The sequence below is a fragment of the Cannabis sativa genome, chromosome 7, assembly GCF_029168945.1.
Source record: "Cannabis sativa cultivar Pink pepper isolate KNU-18-1 chromosome 7, ASM2916894v1, whole genome shotgun sequence".
NCBI classification, from domain to species: Eukaryota; Viridiplantae; Streptophyta; class Magnoliopsida; order Rosales; family Cannabaceae; genus Cannabis; species Cannabis sativa.
In genome coordinates, this window is record NC_083607.1 from 61,231,261 (window position 1) to 61,247,860 (window position 16,600).

Below are 16,600 nucleotides of genomic sequence, written 5' to 3' on the forward strand. Positions count from 1 at the left end.
TTATGATATTTGTTAAATGGTATTGTTGGTTTCTAGTATTTTCTTCAGTGTTAAATCGCTATTGGTGTAATTAAGTATCGAATTTTATATAACTTATGAAAATAACTGTAAATATCGCTAACAAATTATAATGCGCCACCTATAAAAAACACTGAACAACAATAGTCATCATTAACAATTCTCATATTTATAAGTGGATGTTTTTCAATTTGCTACTATTTCTTGGAAACTTAAAGTGTCGTTTGTCGTTTTGCTAATTTTTATTTTAGACCGATTTAGATAATGTTAAATATGGTATAAGTTGAGAAATATTTTTTTTGTATTCATTAATTTAAAATATCCTTAAAATATATTTCATTAAAATATACTTATTTTTATGAGTGGGTTACCCAATAGACTCTCACTCTCTACTTAAGTCTAATACATAATTTGAATTAATTTAAGGGTGTAATGGGGACATCATCTATAAAAGTAAGTATATTTTAAAAATATAAAAATAAAGGTAAAAATTAAAACATATAAAGTAAAGCGAATATACAATATAATTTTTTTGCTAAATACGGGCTTGGGCTGGGCCCATTATCGAGAAAGAGTCCATTTCACAAGTCTAAAGAGATTTCTTACCTCAAAACTATATGATAATAAAAGAGTAACTTCTTATTAGTCTTGTAAAATGATCAACAATCTCTTCTTTATTAATGTAAGATGCTCACATGTGATATTTCATAGGTCCAAAACACACTTTTGATTAATAATGTGTGTTGAGAGTTATAAGGTCATAATACTATATCAAGAATCACATATGATTCTATTTTAAAACCTTTTTTTTTATAGAGAAAATAGTCTCAAGAAAGTTACCTTTAGAGCAAATAACTCAAGAAGGAGCAAAGGCTAAAGCAACTTTCATTGAAATTTTGCATTTGCCAAAATATGTCACCAAATACAATTTGAATAACCAAGCCACTAAACTATAAACAAAATGCAGTAGTGTTCAAAGCATATTTAGCTAAAGTATGAGCAGGGCCGGCTCTAAACTCTAATTGGCCATAGGAAAAAGCAAAATTTGAGCCTTTATAAAAAAAATATAATATTTTTTAAAATCAATAAAAAAAAATATGTGTATTTTTATAAAATAATTTTTTTAGCTCATGGACTAAGTGGTCTTAGGCATAAACCTAGTATGCTTATACCTAAGATCAGGCCTGAGTATAAGCTACAATATTAATTATCTTAGAACAACAAAAGAATTTAAAGACATGAAAGTCAATACAAGTAGGAACTAGAAAGTAGAAATCTATAGAAACATGATTATTAAGATAGATAACAATTCTTTTGCAATTAGATTCAAAATGATTATTTTGAAACCTAACTAATCACATTAGATATTTTTAAAAAACTAATTAGTGATGAGTAAAATGATTACCTAACTAATTATATTGGATATTTTTAAAAAATTAATTAGTAATTAGTAAAATGATTTATATACCTTATAAATAACGGTTAAATACTTTTACAGTAGAACACTCGCGAGAAAATTAGTTTTAATAATAAACTACAAGGTATCATATTGTTTGTGTATGTGTTTTTTGTTTCTAAATCAAAGTTGGATGCCTTTATAAATGATTGAATGTCAATATAATGCAATTAATTTGAAACCTTTAAAACTTTTAAGAACTGAAATAACTATGTTTTTTTTTTCCTTTTAATTTTTAAAGAGGGAAAGAACCATGGCCATATGAAAATTTTATCTTCTAGAAATTAAGTGATGTAAAAGATAAGAAAGGAGCCAAAAAAATACTACTAAGATGATTTAATTTTTCTTGAAAAAAAAAAACAATTAAAACATTTGGAATTTCAAAAATTAATGATAGAAGTTTAATGATTGTTGACACTTTGATATGCCTCAAAATTGGGAACCAAACTATGATTATTATGAAAGAATCATCTTTAGAATAATGTATCATACTTTTCTAGACATAAAAGATAAGCTACACCATATAAAACATGGAAAAAAAATCTACAAAATTAAAGTCTTTTATTATTATTATGATTATTATTGCATGTGCTTCCTTGTAATATCAAATCCTCTTTTTCAAAAAAGATTTCTTAAAAAAAAAATCCTCTTTTCAAAAAGTTGTTTAAATGATCATTTTTTTCCAAAGGAAAAAAGAAAAAGAATATCCTCCTTTGAAAAATACAATTTTTTATTACAAAATTCAATCTACATATATACTACATATATAAAAGCCCTTAAAACAATGTAAAATAGAATTTGAAATAAATTTTTTATTATTTTAATTTTATAATAGTGAAAAATGTGTATGCTAACTTTTTTTTATTAGTTAAGTGAGAATAGAGAACATAAATTGATGAAAGAGAGTACAAAAAAACTATGATTAAAAAAAGGTATTTATATAGTTTATTTTTGTTTTTAATTCTTATTTTAAAAAATAAAAAATGAAATTAAGAATTACACTATCACAACATATTAATAGTAAGATTTTGGCTTAACTATTTTTTTTTTTAACAAAACACTAAAATCCTAACTTAAAGAATATATAGCTCTCTTATATTAAATGTAGTTATTTAATAAAAAATATTAGTTTAACGTTTTTTTTTTCATTAACCGTTAAAATTAACAATGTTAAAATAATTAATTATTTTTTTCAAAAAAAAAATAATTTTAAATATCTAAATTTAATTTAAAAGTATCAACAAAATTAATAATTATTATTTTTACATAAATTTAAATTTAAATTAGACATTAATTTAATTAATTATACTTTATAACAAATTATATTATATAGAATATTAAACTTATTTACTTATTTTTAATAAAATTTACTAGATATATTTTCTAATAAATAAATTTAAAATTAGATATAATTAAATTATATGAGATTTAATTTTTATTATTATTATTTAAATTAATAATCAAATAATAACAACTCTAATACAACTCTTAAAACAATAAACAAATATGATGGAAAAAATAACCATAAAAAAGAGTTAAATATTTATATAAATTTCTCATAAGAAAATACTCTATACCAATCAAGTGTGTAATGAATGACATTATTGGTTAGTCATATCATAGCAAAGAAAACCCAAAAAAAGGATTTGTATATGCAATGCATTATCTACTAAGCAATTGCTTTTCTTCCTTCTCAAGTATGTCCAACCATCTTAACCCCAAGTCACAACCACCTCTGGCTGCAATCTCAAATTGTTCTTTCGCCATCTCTACTCGATCACGAGTCGAACAAATCTCTTCGTCTTTTCTCGCTCTTTTATATAAAAACGCCTTTTGTGACCTTAATTTGGCTATAGATTCGGGTATTTCAACACCTTTAAGAAGAAGAGAGCCATATGCTATAGCTGCACCAGCATGTCCCTGCATATGTGTACCAACTCATATGAATTTGATGTGTTAATTAGACAAAGTTCAAAACTTTCTTTCCAATTTCGAAACTTTAACAGTTCAATATGAGCAACTTCGAAATGGGTCCAAGAACAAAACAGAAAACATTATGAAACAACATCTTATTTCATCATACATTCAAGTCATATGATCCTTAATAAGAACATTTAAATGTACTTATCAATTTAGAGTTTTTAATATGTTTGGTACCTTGTATTTTGAAATCGTACATATATTGTATCCTAAAATTACAATTTGAACAATCAAATTTATTTAATACAATTAAATTGTCTTCAATTATATGAACTGATCAAAATTGATTTTAGGGTACCAAATATGTATAAACATTATTAAAAATACAGGGTACTAAACTTGTTCTTCGAGAAAACATAAGGTACCAAATAAATATATTTATATTATGTTTTTATATATTAAGAATTTAATGGTAATATAGTAGGTTTATATATAGTATAATTTCCTTTCCATCTAAATAACAAACAATTAAGAAAACAGTATATATTCATGTTAGTCACAATTTCAATTTCAACTTATGAATTGGGCATGTTCTTTGGCAAGACAATGAGCTTTTATTGATTAGAAGAAACTATTCCTCCCATATCTAACTCTGTTCTGGTGTAATTTTAATACAATATTGTATTCTTGACCAAAAAAAAAAAAAAGGAAAGGAAAACACAATGTATTCATTCCTTTCTTATTTTTTTGTCGATTTCGAAATGGGTCAAAAGCATAATGCAGCAACATCTGATTTCATCATGCATTCAATCTCATCATCCTAAGAACATTCAAATGAACTTAGCAAGTCATTTTTTTTTAATGGTAACCGATATAGGTTAGAAAAAAAGCCGGAAGGCAAAGTGAAGAGATTCCTTCTATCCATAAAAGTTTACTGTCTATTCTAAGGGCATGTTAAACCAATTTATGGGTGCAACATTAACGTTGTAACTTACATAAGAAAGAGATGCTCCCGGAAAACTAGACAATAAAACTTAGCAAGTCATTTAACTGAAATTAGAGAAGCAACTTACCTTTTCGGATGCCTTATGAAAACACCATAGTGCTGAGTCTACATCTTTGTTTACACAATCTCCTGTCAAATATACAGCTCCTAGGAGGTAAAGGGCACCTGGATGAAACTAAACATAGCAAAGAAACATAGTAAGTTTTTTGGTCATTCATAGAAAGAAATCATAAAATGTTGTACATTCGATCGTAAAATGCACCTGATCAGCAGCCTTCTCCAGGTAATAGAAAGCTTGTTGAACCGAATTGACATACGGATTCTATACAAAACCAAGAGAACAAAACTTGAGCTTTGATTCATAAGAAGAACTTAAGGTTAAGGGTTCGTTTGGTACGCCGTATTTAATATAATACTATATAAAAATATGATATATAATTAAATTCAATATAATACAATACAATATAATACGACCTAATACAACGTACTAAAGGAGCCCTAAAAGAATATATAGAAAAGAAAATTAAAGAGCTTTGCCTATTTTCTTAGTGTGTTCTTATCTTTTTAATCATTCAATAAAAATTCTCAGATTTTCCTATTTTGAGTTTCCTTCAATTTTCAATTTCTCTCTGTTCTCACATGTTTATTTTGCTATTGATTTGAGGATCTCTACTTCGGGTCTTTCGGCATAAAAATCAATGAAGACAAAGAGTTGAGCAATATTTACTGAAACCAAATTGAGCTCCGAAGAAGAGGATTGACAATAACAAGAAAATGGAAAAATTTACATAGAATAGTCGGTTGAATTTTATGAGCCGAAAGATGCGCATTTGCACAATGTACCGGTTTGGTGCAACTCATGTTACAGTAACCGCATTCAAATAGAGAAAATAAACAAAACATGTACACAACAAAGGGTAAAATCTGCTCAAACAAATGGTTTCTTTTCTATGATTATTAATTGCTAGAGCAGGAAACTCGGGTTACCGAACAAGCATAAAGTGAATAAAAGTGCTTAAGTTGCACTAGAGAAGTATATGAACAAAGAAACCTAACCTCAACTCTCAATTTGCAACCCAATTCATATTGAGCATTTTTATCACCCATGTTTGCAGCTTCTACTAATAATGCAGCACCCCTGTTGTGAGAGAAGAAAACAAAAACAGCAACAAGATCAAAAGCATATAGAGATTTGGAGAAACTAACATGACCCCAGATCGTTACGCACCCAAACTAGACTAAAGTGTCATCTTTTTACCCTTCTATTGATAGAGAGTCTTCAGATATTTCTTTTCCTTCTCCAAAGTTGAATATTGACACATTAAAACAGTTACGATACTGATAAGACCCGACAACCACTCGAACAAGATTAACCTCAAGAACAGTAAAGCAGTAGCTATCACACAATATTGGCCAAGAAATAGGGAGTGTTATTGAATGAAATTGCAAAAGGAAACTATAGCCTCTACAAGGATGGTGAGCCGAAGCTCTCTAAGAGATGCTGAGAAAATACTCAATTCTCGCATACCCCAACTATTCCCATACTCACCTACATATACTTACTAATTTCCTTCCAATCACTACCCCGCTACATCATCACCATCCACAAACATCAGAGAAGTAAGTTTAAATGATAAGCGAAAAAAAAAAACTCGATTATATAAGTCTCCTTACACTGCTTTACATGCTCCAGGGACATGATATTTCATATGCAATCTTGCCAACCAATATCTGGCATGGGTGTTTGAGTTGTCAGCCTCTAGAGCCAACTCAAAATTTTCCTTTGCTGTCTGTAAAATTAAAACACAAGGTACAGAAAGAAGCTAAATTAACAAGCAAACAATTTCGAGATTGGTTTCGTAATAAAAGAAAAGGTAAACTAAACACCAGCCTCTCGACTAAGCAGAAACACATGATATCACTCGGAGAGTTTCTCACATTAACAAGGTAATGTCGATGAATGCCACAACCAATTATTATCACCAATGCCAAATTAAACACAAGTAATTAAAAGGTAGAATAGATACAGAGATTGAAGATGTCAAACTTAGCTAAAATTATAGGAGAAAGAAAAACAATTGTTTTCCCAACCTATCTAAACTATATTGGGAGTACTTATGAAGTAACCGAATTCAGGAATTTATAAAATCGAACGCCATATTTGAAGCTCAAGAAAATGAATGAAATTTAATCTACAAAACACCAAATATGACAAAACCTTTAGCAAGTCAAATCACCAAATTAGCCATTCTTTTCTAAAATTTCAGAACCCAACAATATTACAATAAAATCTCCAAGTGGGTATTCTTCACAAACCAATTATAATCAAAATAACAATTATCATCCTTCCAAATGGATATTCACCACAGACCAATTTTTACAAAAACAATAACAATAGTGAAATCATTACAATAAAATTGGTAGTAGAATCATACCCTGAGGAGAGGAATAAGACGTTTATCTTGGAACTCAGCATAATCAATGACTCTATCTACTTCCTGCAAAGCACCATACCCTTTGGCTATAAACTCCATGGCCTTCTTGTTCCTACTATGGACCCATCTCTTTTGGTTAAATAAAAGAAAACCAACTGTAGTATGCCCTTGTTGAGCCTTCATGAGGAATTGCCTTATCATCTTCCTCTATGCAAAATCACAATCATCTAAGGATGGGAAATTTCTGACCAAAGTAGAAGAACAAGCATGACCCTATCAAACAGATGAAGAAGATTAAGCTGAGAGATGTTGTGTAGTGAATAACACAACACAGTCTTATACATTATTATGTAATATTAACACAGCACACCATGTGTGATAACTTGATATTGATCAATACAAGGTGGCACCAAATGTTTCTCTTTTTCATATAAGTTAATTCTTTCTTCTCACTTAAATGACTGGCACCAAACATGCCCTATATTATGCTTGACCACTGGTGGCTTATTAGTTCCCTAGTTGAGGTTTCTGTTAAGGGGCATTTGGTATGAAGTTTAAACTTGATGGGAATGAAAATGTCAAACTAAATTGAATTTTAATAACTAAAGGCGGTTTGTGTTTACAAGTGAATCCTATTTTTTAAATTAAAATGATAGTAATGTTAATTCCCTTCAACACTTAAGTTTTATATTCTCTTCAACGCAAACTCACATAACAAACACCTCATCAGGTCGTGTTTGGTTGGAAGAAATGAAAACATAGCTAGAACAAGAATGACATTTCAATACTTAAAAATTAAACCAAATAAAAGTTGTTTCCTTTCTATTATATTCTATTTCCTCAAACCAAACGACACCTAAAGGTAAAGCGGCCGGGTCATTGCGCAAGGCCCCTTATTAGCCCATAACATCCCCAAAAAAGTTTTTTTGTGCTGAAAAACTAAAAATTATTTGAATTTAATTTTATTTCACAAATATAAACCCCTTTTTTTTTTTTTCTAATTTTGCCCTTGTTAAAGACTAGTTCTTTCTTCTCACATAAACATAGTTGCTAAATTTCATTAAGCTAAAATTATATAAATGAAATGGAGAAAGCAAATTCGAATTGGGATTTGGATTCAAACCAGAAAACATCCCTAAGAAGATGAACTCCCAAAGAGACTATAATCTGATCAATGGAGACAGTGGTAATAAATTTTGGTCAGTTACCGTTATAGTGACAGTGATTGAGGCTGTTGGGAGAGAGAGCGTCGGTCGCCGTTGCCGTTGCCGTTGCCGTCGCCGGTGAGGGATCTGGAAGTAACGTGAATGAGTGAAACCTTTTATTACTATTTCACATTTTATTTCATTTATGTTATTTGGGCCATATTGGGCCTAAGTCGCCCAGGCCCAATGAATGGGAGAGGAATTTTTATTTTTATATTTTTTAAACTATACCTTTGTATAAATATGGTTTTTTTTTCAAAATTATTTTGTTGAGGAAATTTTTTTTAAAAAAGTTAAAATCTATTGAAAAAAATATCCTTCTGGTTATACCTTGTTGGTTACTTTTAGAGTAATTTGTGGCCAAACCCCCTTAACTATCAATTTACTTGCAAAAAACCATCCAACCTCATATTTTAGTGGGAAAACCCTCCAAATTACTGTTCCGTTTACATGTTTAAGGTGTCTTCTGTCCAGCCTCGTTAAGTCCTAATTTTACCCATGTGGCAATGACAGGTCACTAAAAAATTATCCTATGTGGCCATATTTTACAAAATAAAATAAAAATTTTAAGAGTAATTTGCGGCAAAACCCCCCAACTATCAACTTACTTGGCAAAAACCATCCAAAAAACTTTAAGGTTGGATGGTTTTTTGTAAGTAAATTGATAGTTGGGGGAGTTTCGCAGCAAATTACTCTTAAATTTTTTATTTTAATTTTAATTTTAATTTTGTAAAATATTGCCATGTAGGATAATTTTTTAGTGACCTGTTATTGTCACGTGGGCAAAATTAGGACTTAACAAGGCTGGACAGACGACACCTTAAAAATGTAAATGGAACAGAATTTTGGAGGGTTTTCCCACCAAAATATGAGGTTCGATGGTTTTTTGTAAGTAAATTGATAGTTGAGGGGGTTTTACCGCAAATTACTCTTACTTTTATCTGATTTTCCCATATTTTTAATTTTTTTTTAAAATTTTCCCATAAAATAATCTTTTTGAAAAAAAAAAAAGCATACTTTTATACAAAAATTATAAAAACCCATAAAATTTATAATTTTTTTGTATCAACTTTTTCTTTAATTTTCTCATAAAATAATTTTTTAAAAAAAGAACTATATTTTTGCACAAAAATTATAAAAATCCATAAAATTTATAGTTTCCTCCTTAAAGAACTCAAAAATGTTAGATTAAGATAAAAATATCAAAGTTGTTACTAATTATATCGGATGCCTCTTAAAGGTGGTTTCAAGTTGTTTTGTCTAAATTTCTGAGATAACTTGGTCTTATATAAGTTGTTCTGCTTGTTGTGACTCATATTCTGATTTTGTATATCTTTGGCTAGACAATTAGCTTGTTGACTGAAAGTTCCTCTGCGTCGACGATTATCATAGTGTGATTCAAATCACTCTCTCAAAAAAAATATTCAAGTTATTTGAAATTTAAAAACTTAAATATCTAAATCTTTTCAATATAAAATTTTAACGATTTAAGCATTTAAATACTTAAGTCTTATGACTGTTATATGGATTTTGAAGTGGTTATTTAAGACTTTGCAGGACATTGTGTGATGTCTGCAACTACCTAGGCGGTGAGTCTTTTAGTTATGTCTTTTGTCGAAGCTATAGCTATCCTGATTAAGTTACAATTGTGCTCTCGTCTTAGATATTGTTGTATTGAGGTGGACACAAATTGTCTAATTGTTATAAAATCGTGAACCAAAGATAGGCTTGTCTAGGAGATTATGGTTCGATTTTACAAGATACTTATTTAGTTTGTGATAAGCTTAATGTTTTTAAGTTTTTCTTTTATAATCGCTGTGAACTCTATAACTCATAATCTTATCAAACTCGATCTTTCTTTTAATGAGGCAAGAGTTTAGTGGTCAGGATTACTTGAATTTATGTAAATCTTTAAATTTATTTTAGCGTTGGCCCAATAATAAATATCTTTTATTCAAAAGAAAAGAAAAAACAATTTAAAATTCAAAAATAAATTGAAAAGTATTTTTATTTTTTAAAACAAAATGACTTAAGTATTTGAATTGTTAAATTTTAGTTAACTAAATATAATAGAAATAAAAAAGTAACTTTTAATTTTAATTTTACTTTCTATTTTTGTTTTTGTTAATAATTTCTTCGAACCTATTTAAGTAGCAATAATAACACAATGAACATTAGAAATTCATATGTAATCATCATAAGAATTTCAAATATTCTTTCTTAGTTGGTCACCAACTTTTTAATTATTTGAATTACTAACACTAATCTTGAATTTTTGGCTTTCCTATCTAAATAAACCCAATTGAAATGTAAAAACTTTTTAAAGAATATTGTTAATCAATCAAAAAAAAAACTATTACTATGCTCAATTATTAGTCTTTGTTACTTTTCACATATTATAAAAAACTTTACCTAAATAAAATAAAATAAATTAATCAAGTTTTCTTCTTTTTGTTTTTAAGCAAAAATGGTATATGATATTCCATTAGTTTAAAATATCAAACAAAAATATTCAATTTATTTTTATTTGATATTCTATTTCATTATTCTATAATTTATACATAAAAAGGGCATATACATAATATATATATAACATTATTTTGATCTACATTCATAAAAAGAAACTCACAAAAATCAAAAGCTATTGCAACACCAATTAGTAATATGACATTAGTAGTAGTAAACCAAATCACCATTATAGTTGAGTGAAATAGTGTATATATATATATATAAATTATAACAAATATAACCTTAAAAATATCACAATAATCCAATTATTGCCACTAAACCCTGTTAAATTATGGGTTTAACAGACAGAATTAAGTCTTTTTTTTTTGTTCATAAATATAAGTAAGACTAGAAATGTGTGTAGTTTTTACTCTCAACAACAATACCACCATTATTGATGGCCTCTTCTTCATTTTTGCTCCTCTCTCTCTATCTTCCTGCAAAACATTGGCCCAGATAAGATCAAACCCGAAAACATAAAAATCAGTTTCCAAAACTCGGTGAAAGAAAAACATAAAGGCGGTTTTTAATTTTACCGAATTCAATGAGTGTGTTGAACACACTTAGATGCACTAATACTAGCACTTCTCAATAAGCATTTAGGACTATTCTTAGGCTTGCTACATCCATTTCGAATAACTGGTCCATATTTGTATGCAGATTCGGGTTTTTCTCGTGGAGGGCTCTGAATAGCTGCTCGGCCAAGTGAACCTGTAGAGTTTTTCTTATGATCATTTTGCTCGGAATCATCATCTATGTGGACACAAATCCGTTCCCTGAAGACAAAAACACAAGGTTTAGAAGACACTGAAGAAATTATCAGAGCATAGAATATCTTCAATAGTATAGTTACCTAGGTAGGGAAGAAGCATGCTTCCTTTCGAGTGGACTAGTGCTTCTTTCACCTTCGCTGTAGTGCTCCTCGAGATGGGCAAATTGTCGCTTGAATTGATCGATTCCACTGAGTTGACATAATGTTGTAGTATATTAGTTGTTTAAACCGTTCCCAAACGAGTAATTCAAATGGTTAAACACGTGATTTGTTCCCGTAAAAACTCTAAAGTTAAGTTCTTCTTGACACTTGAAAAAGAATAATCTCATTTTCTTTACGATTCTTTGTGAAACGATACTCGACAAAAAAGATGACGACTCATAACATAAATATGCTGAAATGACAATCTTCCAATCATTTTGGGTAACTCCAAGAATCTTTTAAATTTATATGAAAACATCTTTAAGATCAATGTTAATGATTGGAAAGAAAAAAGACAGAATTCTCAACCTTGGATACATGAAGCCGCTATCGTCTGAACCTTGGAGGTACTCCTGCAACATCTTCGGATGATACTCTAAAATCTGTTATGATTCAAATGTTTAAGGATCAGAGAACAGTAAACAAAGGATTGCATAAGAGTTAAACAACTAAGAGCCATAGTTATAACAAAATGCCATGAGTTGTACCTCTCTATATATTAGCTCTCTTACGTCGTCCTTTATTAATTTCGTCCTCTCAAAATCAAATTCAAGCTTCGAGATGGGTTGTCTAGATGGTTCATTTTCCAAGTTCGCCAATCCAAAAAAATAGGGATCTGCCAAGGCCTGTAAATGAAAGAATCTCCTTTATCAAAAAATATGTTTTTACATGCTTTTCGGGGAATAAAGCTATGCCAAACAACTATTTTGATAAAGGCTTATCTGTTCAGCAGAAGGGCGATCTTTAGGATCAAATGCCAGTAGACGTTGAAGTAAACGAAGAGCCAAAGGATCCGCCTTAGGGAATTTCTGTGACAAAGGAATCGGTTGCTTTTTCCTCATCGAATTCAGATATCTCTTTGCCTTCTCATTCCGAATCTACAAAAAGTTGTGATGGATTCACTTGTGAGATATGTAAGAGAACTAACAAAAAGGAAATATCAACAGAAAAAACTAAATTTACCCTTGCAATTGATTCCTCAGAAGGGGTGCCAGTCAAATCGGTAATTAGATCCAATTGATTCACAACATTTTTTCCAGGAAACAATGGCTTGCCCGTCAGCATTTCTGCAAATATACATCCTATGCTCCAAATATCTATAGCATGAGTATACTGCAAAAGCACAATTGACAAGAAAAATCTCAAAAGTCCACTCATCACCGCAATAATGGCAACACAAAAGAATGGAAATGCTTATACCTTGGAGAAGAATGAGCCACAAAGTTCAGGGGCACGATACCATCGAGTTGCAACATAATCCTTAGAAAAATGAATAAGTCAGCAAACCCAAGTATTTAAAATATGCAGCACTAATGTGAGTTTGAAAGTACTAGCAAAACCGCAAACAAGAAAAGTTCTCATATAAGGACCCATACAGTCCAAAAAACAGTAGATGGGGCATCATTAAATGCTGCCCGGGCAAGTCCAAAGTCACAGATTTTCAGTTTGCAGTCTGCATTAGCTAGTATATTTTTCGGTTTCAAATCACGATGAAACACATTTGCTGCAACAAAACAATAAAGAATGACAGTTAGAGCAATCCACAAACTATGCTATGATAAAGCACACGAAACAAAGGCGATATTCTAACCGGTATGTATGAACTTCAGAGCTCGAAGTAGCTGATAAAGGAAAAATTGATGATGCTCAGGAGTGAGATCATCATTTGCCTTAATGACATGGTGAAGATCAGACTCCATCAACTCAAACACAACATAGATATCTTTGAACTCCCTTCTACATGGAGGCAGCATAATGTGTTTGATTTCGACTATATCGGGGTGGTGCAGCAATCTAAGGAGCTTTATTTCTCTTAAAATGCGAGTAGCATCCGAGACATGCTCAAAGACATCCTTGATTTTCTTAATAGCTACTTTCTCTCCAGTATGAGTATCAATTGCAGAAGCAACAACACCATAGCTACCTTTGCCAACCATTTCTTGGATTTCATATTGACTTGCTTCCCCATATTCTGTGAAAAATTCTTTGTCAAGCATTGTCTGAATTAAATGAAACTCTGATTAGTAAACTCTTTAGTGAAAAACTATATAGGATGTAAGAGCAACAAATCACTAACTTAAACATAAAAGTGTTCCATATATACTCTGTGTTTGGTTTTGTGAACATAATTTCAGATTTGATTTTATGTACTTGGGATTTAGATTGATTGAAAACCAACCAAAAGAACATTAAATTTAAACTCAATACATAAAACTAAGCACAAAATTATAATGGGATATATCCCCAAAAGGGCTATGAATAGATATAAAATTAGAACAGGAAAACATGTGTTCAAGCAGATAATTCTAAAAGTCAAAATAGATTACATAATCAATAAGGAGTAATTAAAATCAAAACTTTCACAATAGATCAACACATGAAATAAAATCAATGAGAAGAAGAAGAAGAAGAAGAAGAAGAAGAAAATATTTAACTGGTTTTGTTTGTTCTTTTCCTTTTCTTTTTTGAAGGAAAAGAATCACAAAAAAGCCTCCTTGCTTGGAATGCCACCACTCTTCAGATGACAAACCAAATTATATGAATCAATCAAATACAACCACAACCATATATTTATATATCTCTATATGTAATAATTTATATATATACACACACACCAATAATTTGAATCTGTCAAAAATGAGTTCTTTTTATGAATGAGTGATCATCCTTACAAAGAAATGACAAGATTAAAAAAAAAAAACAATCAAAGTCAATACATTATATATATATAAGAGAGAGAGAGAAGAATAATTCCAAAAATGAAAACTTTGAACAGAAGAATATATAATAAAGAAAAGGGGTTTGTGTATGTGGTAATGGAGTTAAGAAAAGGACGCAACTTTAATAAAAAAATGCTTCCAAAATTCTCAAATTGCGTGCCATATCCTTATCACATTAACAGAGGAGAGAGAAACCAAATAAGGGGCTGTGGTTAGGGTTAGGGTTAAGAGAACTGACCTTGTTATGAGGAGAAGGGTCCATGAAGGCGACTATGGAATTGATTCTCTCCGCTACTTTGATGGGCTCAAATCAAAACTCCCCAGCTGATGACTGTGATTGCTCAACGGTGTCGTTTTGGGTAAAAGAAATGCGTTTAAACCAGTTGATTAAAGCTAACAGCAGATCTTGTACTCCATCATCATCATCATCCCCAACATTATGGCGGGATTTGGTTGGAATGTGTAGATAGTGTGTATGTATCTGTGTATATTATATAATATTATCTCTCTCTGCCATTGTTGTCTGGTCTTCCACTCTCAAAAAGTTTGACTCTTTCTCTCTTTTTTTACTGTCTTTCTTTGTTGCTTTGGTGTAAAAGTCCAATTTTCCCTTTTTCTTTTTCTTTTGCAAAAATACCCCTCTTTTTATTTTATTTATTTTACACTATAGTCTTCTTATGTGGGATATTTGTGGCGAAAATTTCTTGATATTTACAATTATTATACATATGATTTTAATTAAAAAGTAGCCAACAAAAGTATTTTATTTTACAATATTTTATTTTACAATTATATTACAGCCGTACTTTTTTTTTACTATTTTTTTTTATTAGAGTTGTAATAATTGTAAATATTAATGGGATTTCACTGTAAATATTCCTAATATTTATAATTATTACACAAATAACTCTAATAAAAAAATAGCAACAAAAGTATTTTATTTTACGATTTTATTACAGTCGTACCTCTAACTCCATAGCAACCATTAAAGGACGCTCATAGTGCTTAGCACTCTTGTAAAATATAATATTATTATTGGTACAACATAATATCGAATCTCACTTATTTTATTTTAATAAATATTACAAAAAATTACTAACTAATTATAACATGACACTTCATTATGATAATACCTCAATAACAATATTCTTATAAAAAAAACATCCCAACTACTATACTAAATAGTGGTGTAAATTCTACACTATTGTTACTAAGAAAATTGTACATTATCTTTTAATAATTATTACAACTATTAAATTAAATTATGTATCCTCAATTTGCCCATTAAAATTATAGGATTTTTTCAATAATATACTTAAAATACAAATTAATTTCAAAAATACCTTAACAAATCTCATTTACAATAATACCTTGCCACGTCTTCAAAAAATACCTTAATTTGAAATTAATATGCCTGAAACGAAATTAATCTCAAATTCTACTTTTTATTTTTAATTTACCTCCGTTTTCAAAAGTAACTATTTGGTTACTTAGTTATAATGTTGATAAGAAACTAATTAGTTAATTTTACATAAAAAAAAAAACTTCATTTTTATATCATATAATTTGAGATACAATTTGGTTACCTCCAAACTTTATTTGTAAACATCTTAATAATCAATTAATTATTTTTAAATTATATTATTGTATCTTATTATTTAAAATATATTTTGGTAATCTTAAAATTTATTGAAACTAATGAGTTGTTATGTAATATAATAAGCTACCACTTTTATATACCAATTATTTTGTATACCTTTTTGATACTTTAAAATTTATGTGTTTATTTTTAAATCATATTAAATTATTCAATTATTTTAAACTTTTACGTTACTTTTTATTTTTCTTTTGTAACAACAAGTTTATTTAATAAACTAATAAATTATAATAATAAAAAAAAAGCTCACATAATTTATTAGTAAAATTAGTAAACATTTAAATTATTAATTGCTTATTTTAAAATTACATTTTTAGTTACCTTTTAAGTTTATTGTAGAAACTAGTTAGTTTTCATATATATAATATAAGAAGTAAGCACAAATATGAAATAGTTTTATTTAGTATATTTCATAGTTTGAATATTATTGGTAAACTAAATATAAAAAAAAAAAAAAACATTGAAAAAAAAAACTAAAGAAACTAAAATGTTACATTTGATTTCGGCTAGAAAAAAAATATTTGTGTCTCACATATCAAAATGATTATCTTAAAGTGTAGATCACAATATGTAATTTTTGAGATCAAATAATTATTAGTGTAGCCAAAAAAAATAAATAAATTAAATATAAAAAAAAAAAGAAGAAAGAGAAAATATTTTAAATCTAAATATTTATTAAATATATGTATTGTAAAAAAATAT

At 28.8% G+C, this 16,600-nt stretch overlaps 2 protein-coding genes across 5 annotated transcripts; both read right to left on the bottom strand.

Moving 5' to 3' along the window:
- Positions 1–2,993: 2,993 nt before the first annotated feature.
- LOC115697579 (uncharacterized) lies at positions 2,994–8,170 on the bottom strand. Its single transcript, XM_030624651.2, has 7 exons — positions 8,044–8,170; positions 6,836–7,108; positions 6,075–6,190; positions 5,457–5,538; positions 4,663–4,722; positions 4,468–4,575; positions 2,994–3,394 (listed from the first exon to the last, which is right to left on the bottom strand). Exons 2-7 carry the CDS (start codon positions 7,034–7,036, stop codon positions 3,137–3,139), a joined length of 825 nt encoding a protein of 274 aa, XP_030480511.2. The 5' UTR covers positions 7,037–7,108; positions 8,044–8,170; the 3' UTR covers positions 2,994–3,136.
- A 2,540-nt stretch (positions 8,171–10,710) lies between these two features.
- LOC115697551 (mitogen-activated protein kinase 9) lies at positions 10,711–14,790 on the bottom strand. 4 transcript variants are annotated; one of them, XM_030624614.2, is made up of 11 exons: positions 14,480–14,790; positions 13,113–13,521; positions 12,898–13,025; positions 12,722–12,781; positions 12,485–12,634; positions 12,244–12,399; positions 12,010–12,147; positions 11,831–11,904; positions 11,402–11,509; positions 11,085–11,324; positions 10,711–10,981 (listed from the first exon to the last, which is right to left on the bottom strand). In XM_030624614.2, the coding sequence occupies exons 1-10, from the start codon at positions 14,501–14,503 to the stop codon at positions 11,090–11,092; spliced, it is 1,482 nt and encodes a 493-aa protein (XP_030480474.1). In that variant the 5' UTR covers positions 14,504–14,790; the 3' UTR covers positions 10,711–10,981; positions 11,085–11,089. The 4 variants fall into 4 exon arrangements, with proteins under 4 accessions (XP_030480474.1, XP_030480473.1, XP_030480475.1 ...); XM_030624613.2 differs by having other exon boundaries at positions 10,711–10,985; positions 14,480–14,789; XM_030624615.2 differs by lacking the exon at positions 14,480–14,790 and adding an exon at positions 13,957–14,226 and having other exon boundaries at positions 10,711–10,985.
- Between the last annotated feature and the right edge of the window lie 1,810 nt (positions 14,791–16,600).

Excerpts from the sequence above, each read along its gene's own strand:
- LOC115697579 (XM_030624651.2), bottom strand. The coding sequence starts at position 7,036 with ATGATAAGGCAATTCCTCATGAAGGCTCAACAAGGGCATACTACAGTT. Across the intron at positions 5,539-6,074 it reads CCTGGAGCATGTAAAGCAGT|GGGTGCTGCATTATTAGTAG; the intron begins GTAAGGAGACTT and ends CTCTCACAACAG. Across the intron at positions 4,723-5,456 it reads GTTGCAAATTGAGAGTTGAG|AATCCGTATGTCAATTCGGT; the intron begins GTTAGGTTTCTT and ends GGTTTTGTATAG.
- LOC115697551 (XM_030624614.2), bottom strand. The coding sequence starts at position 14,503 with ATGGACCCTTCTCCTCATAACAAG. Across the intron at positions 12,782-12,897 it reads CATCTACTGTTTTTTGGACT|GATTATGTTGCAACTCGATG; the intron begins GTATGGGTCCTT and ends CATTTTTCTAAG. Across the intron at positions 12,400-12,484 it reads CTGAGGAATCAATTGCAAGG|ATTCGGAATGAGAAGGCAAA; the intron begins GTAAATTTAGTT and ends AACTTTTTGTAG.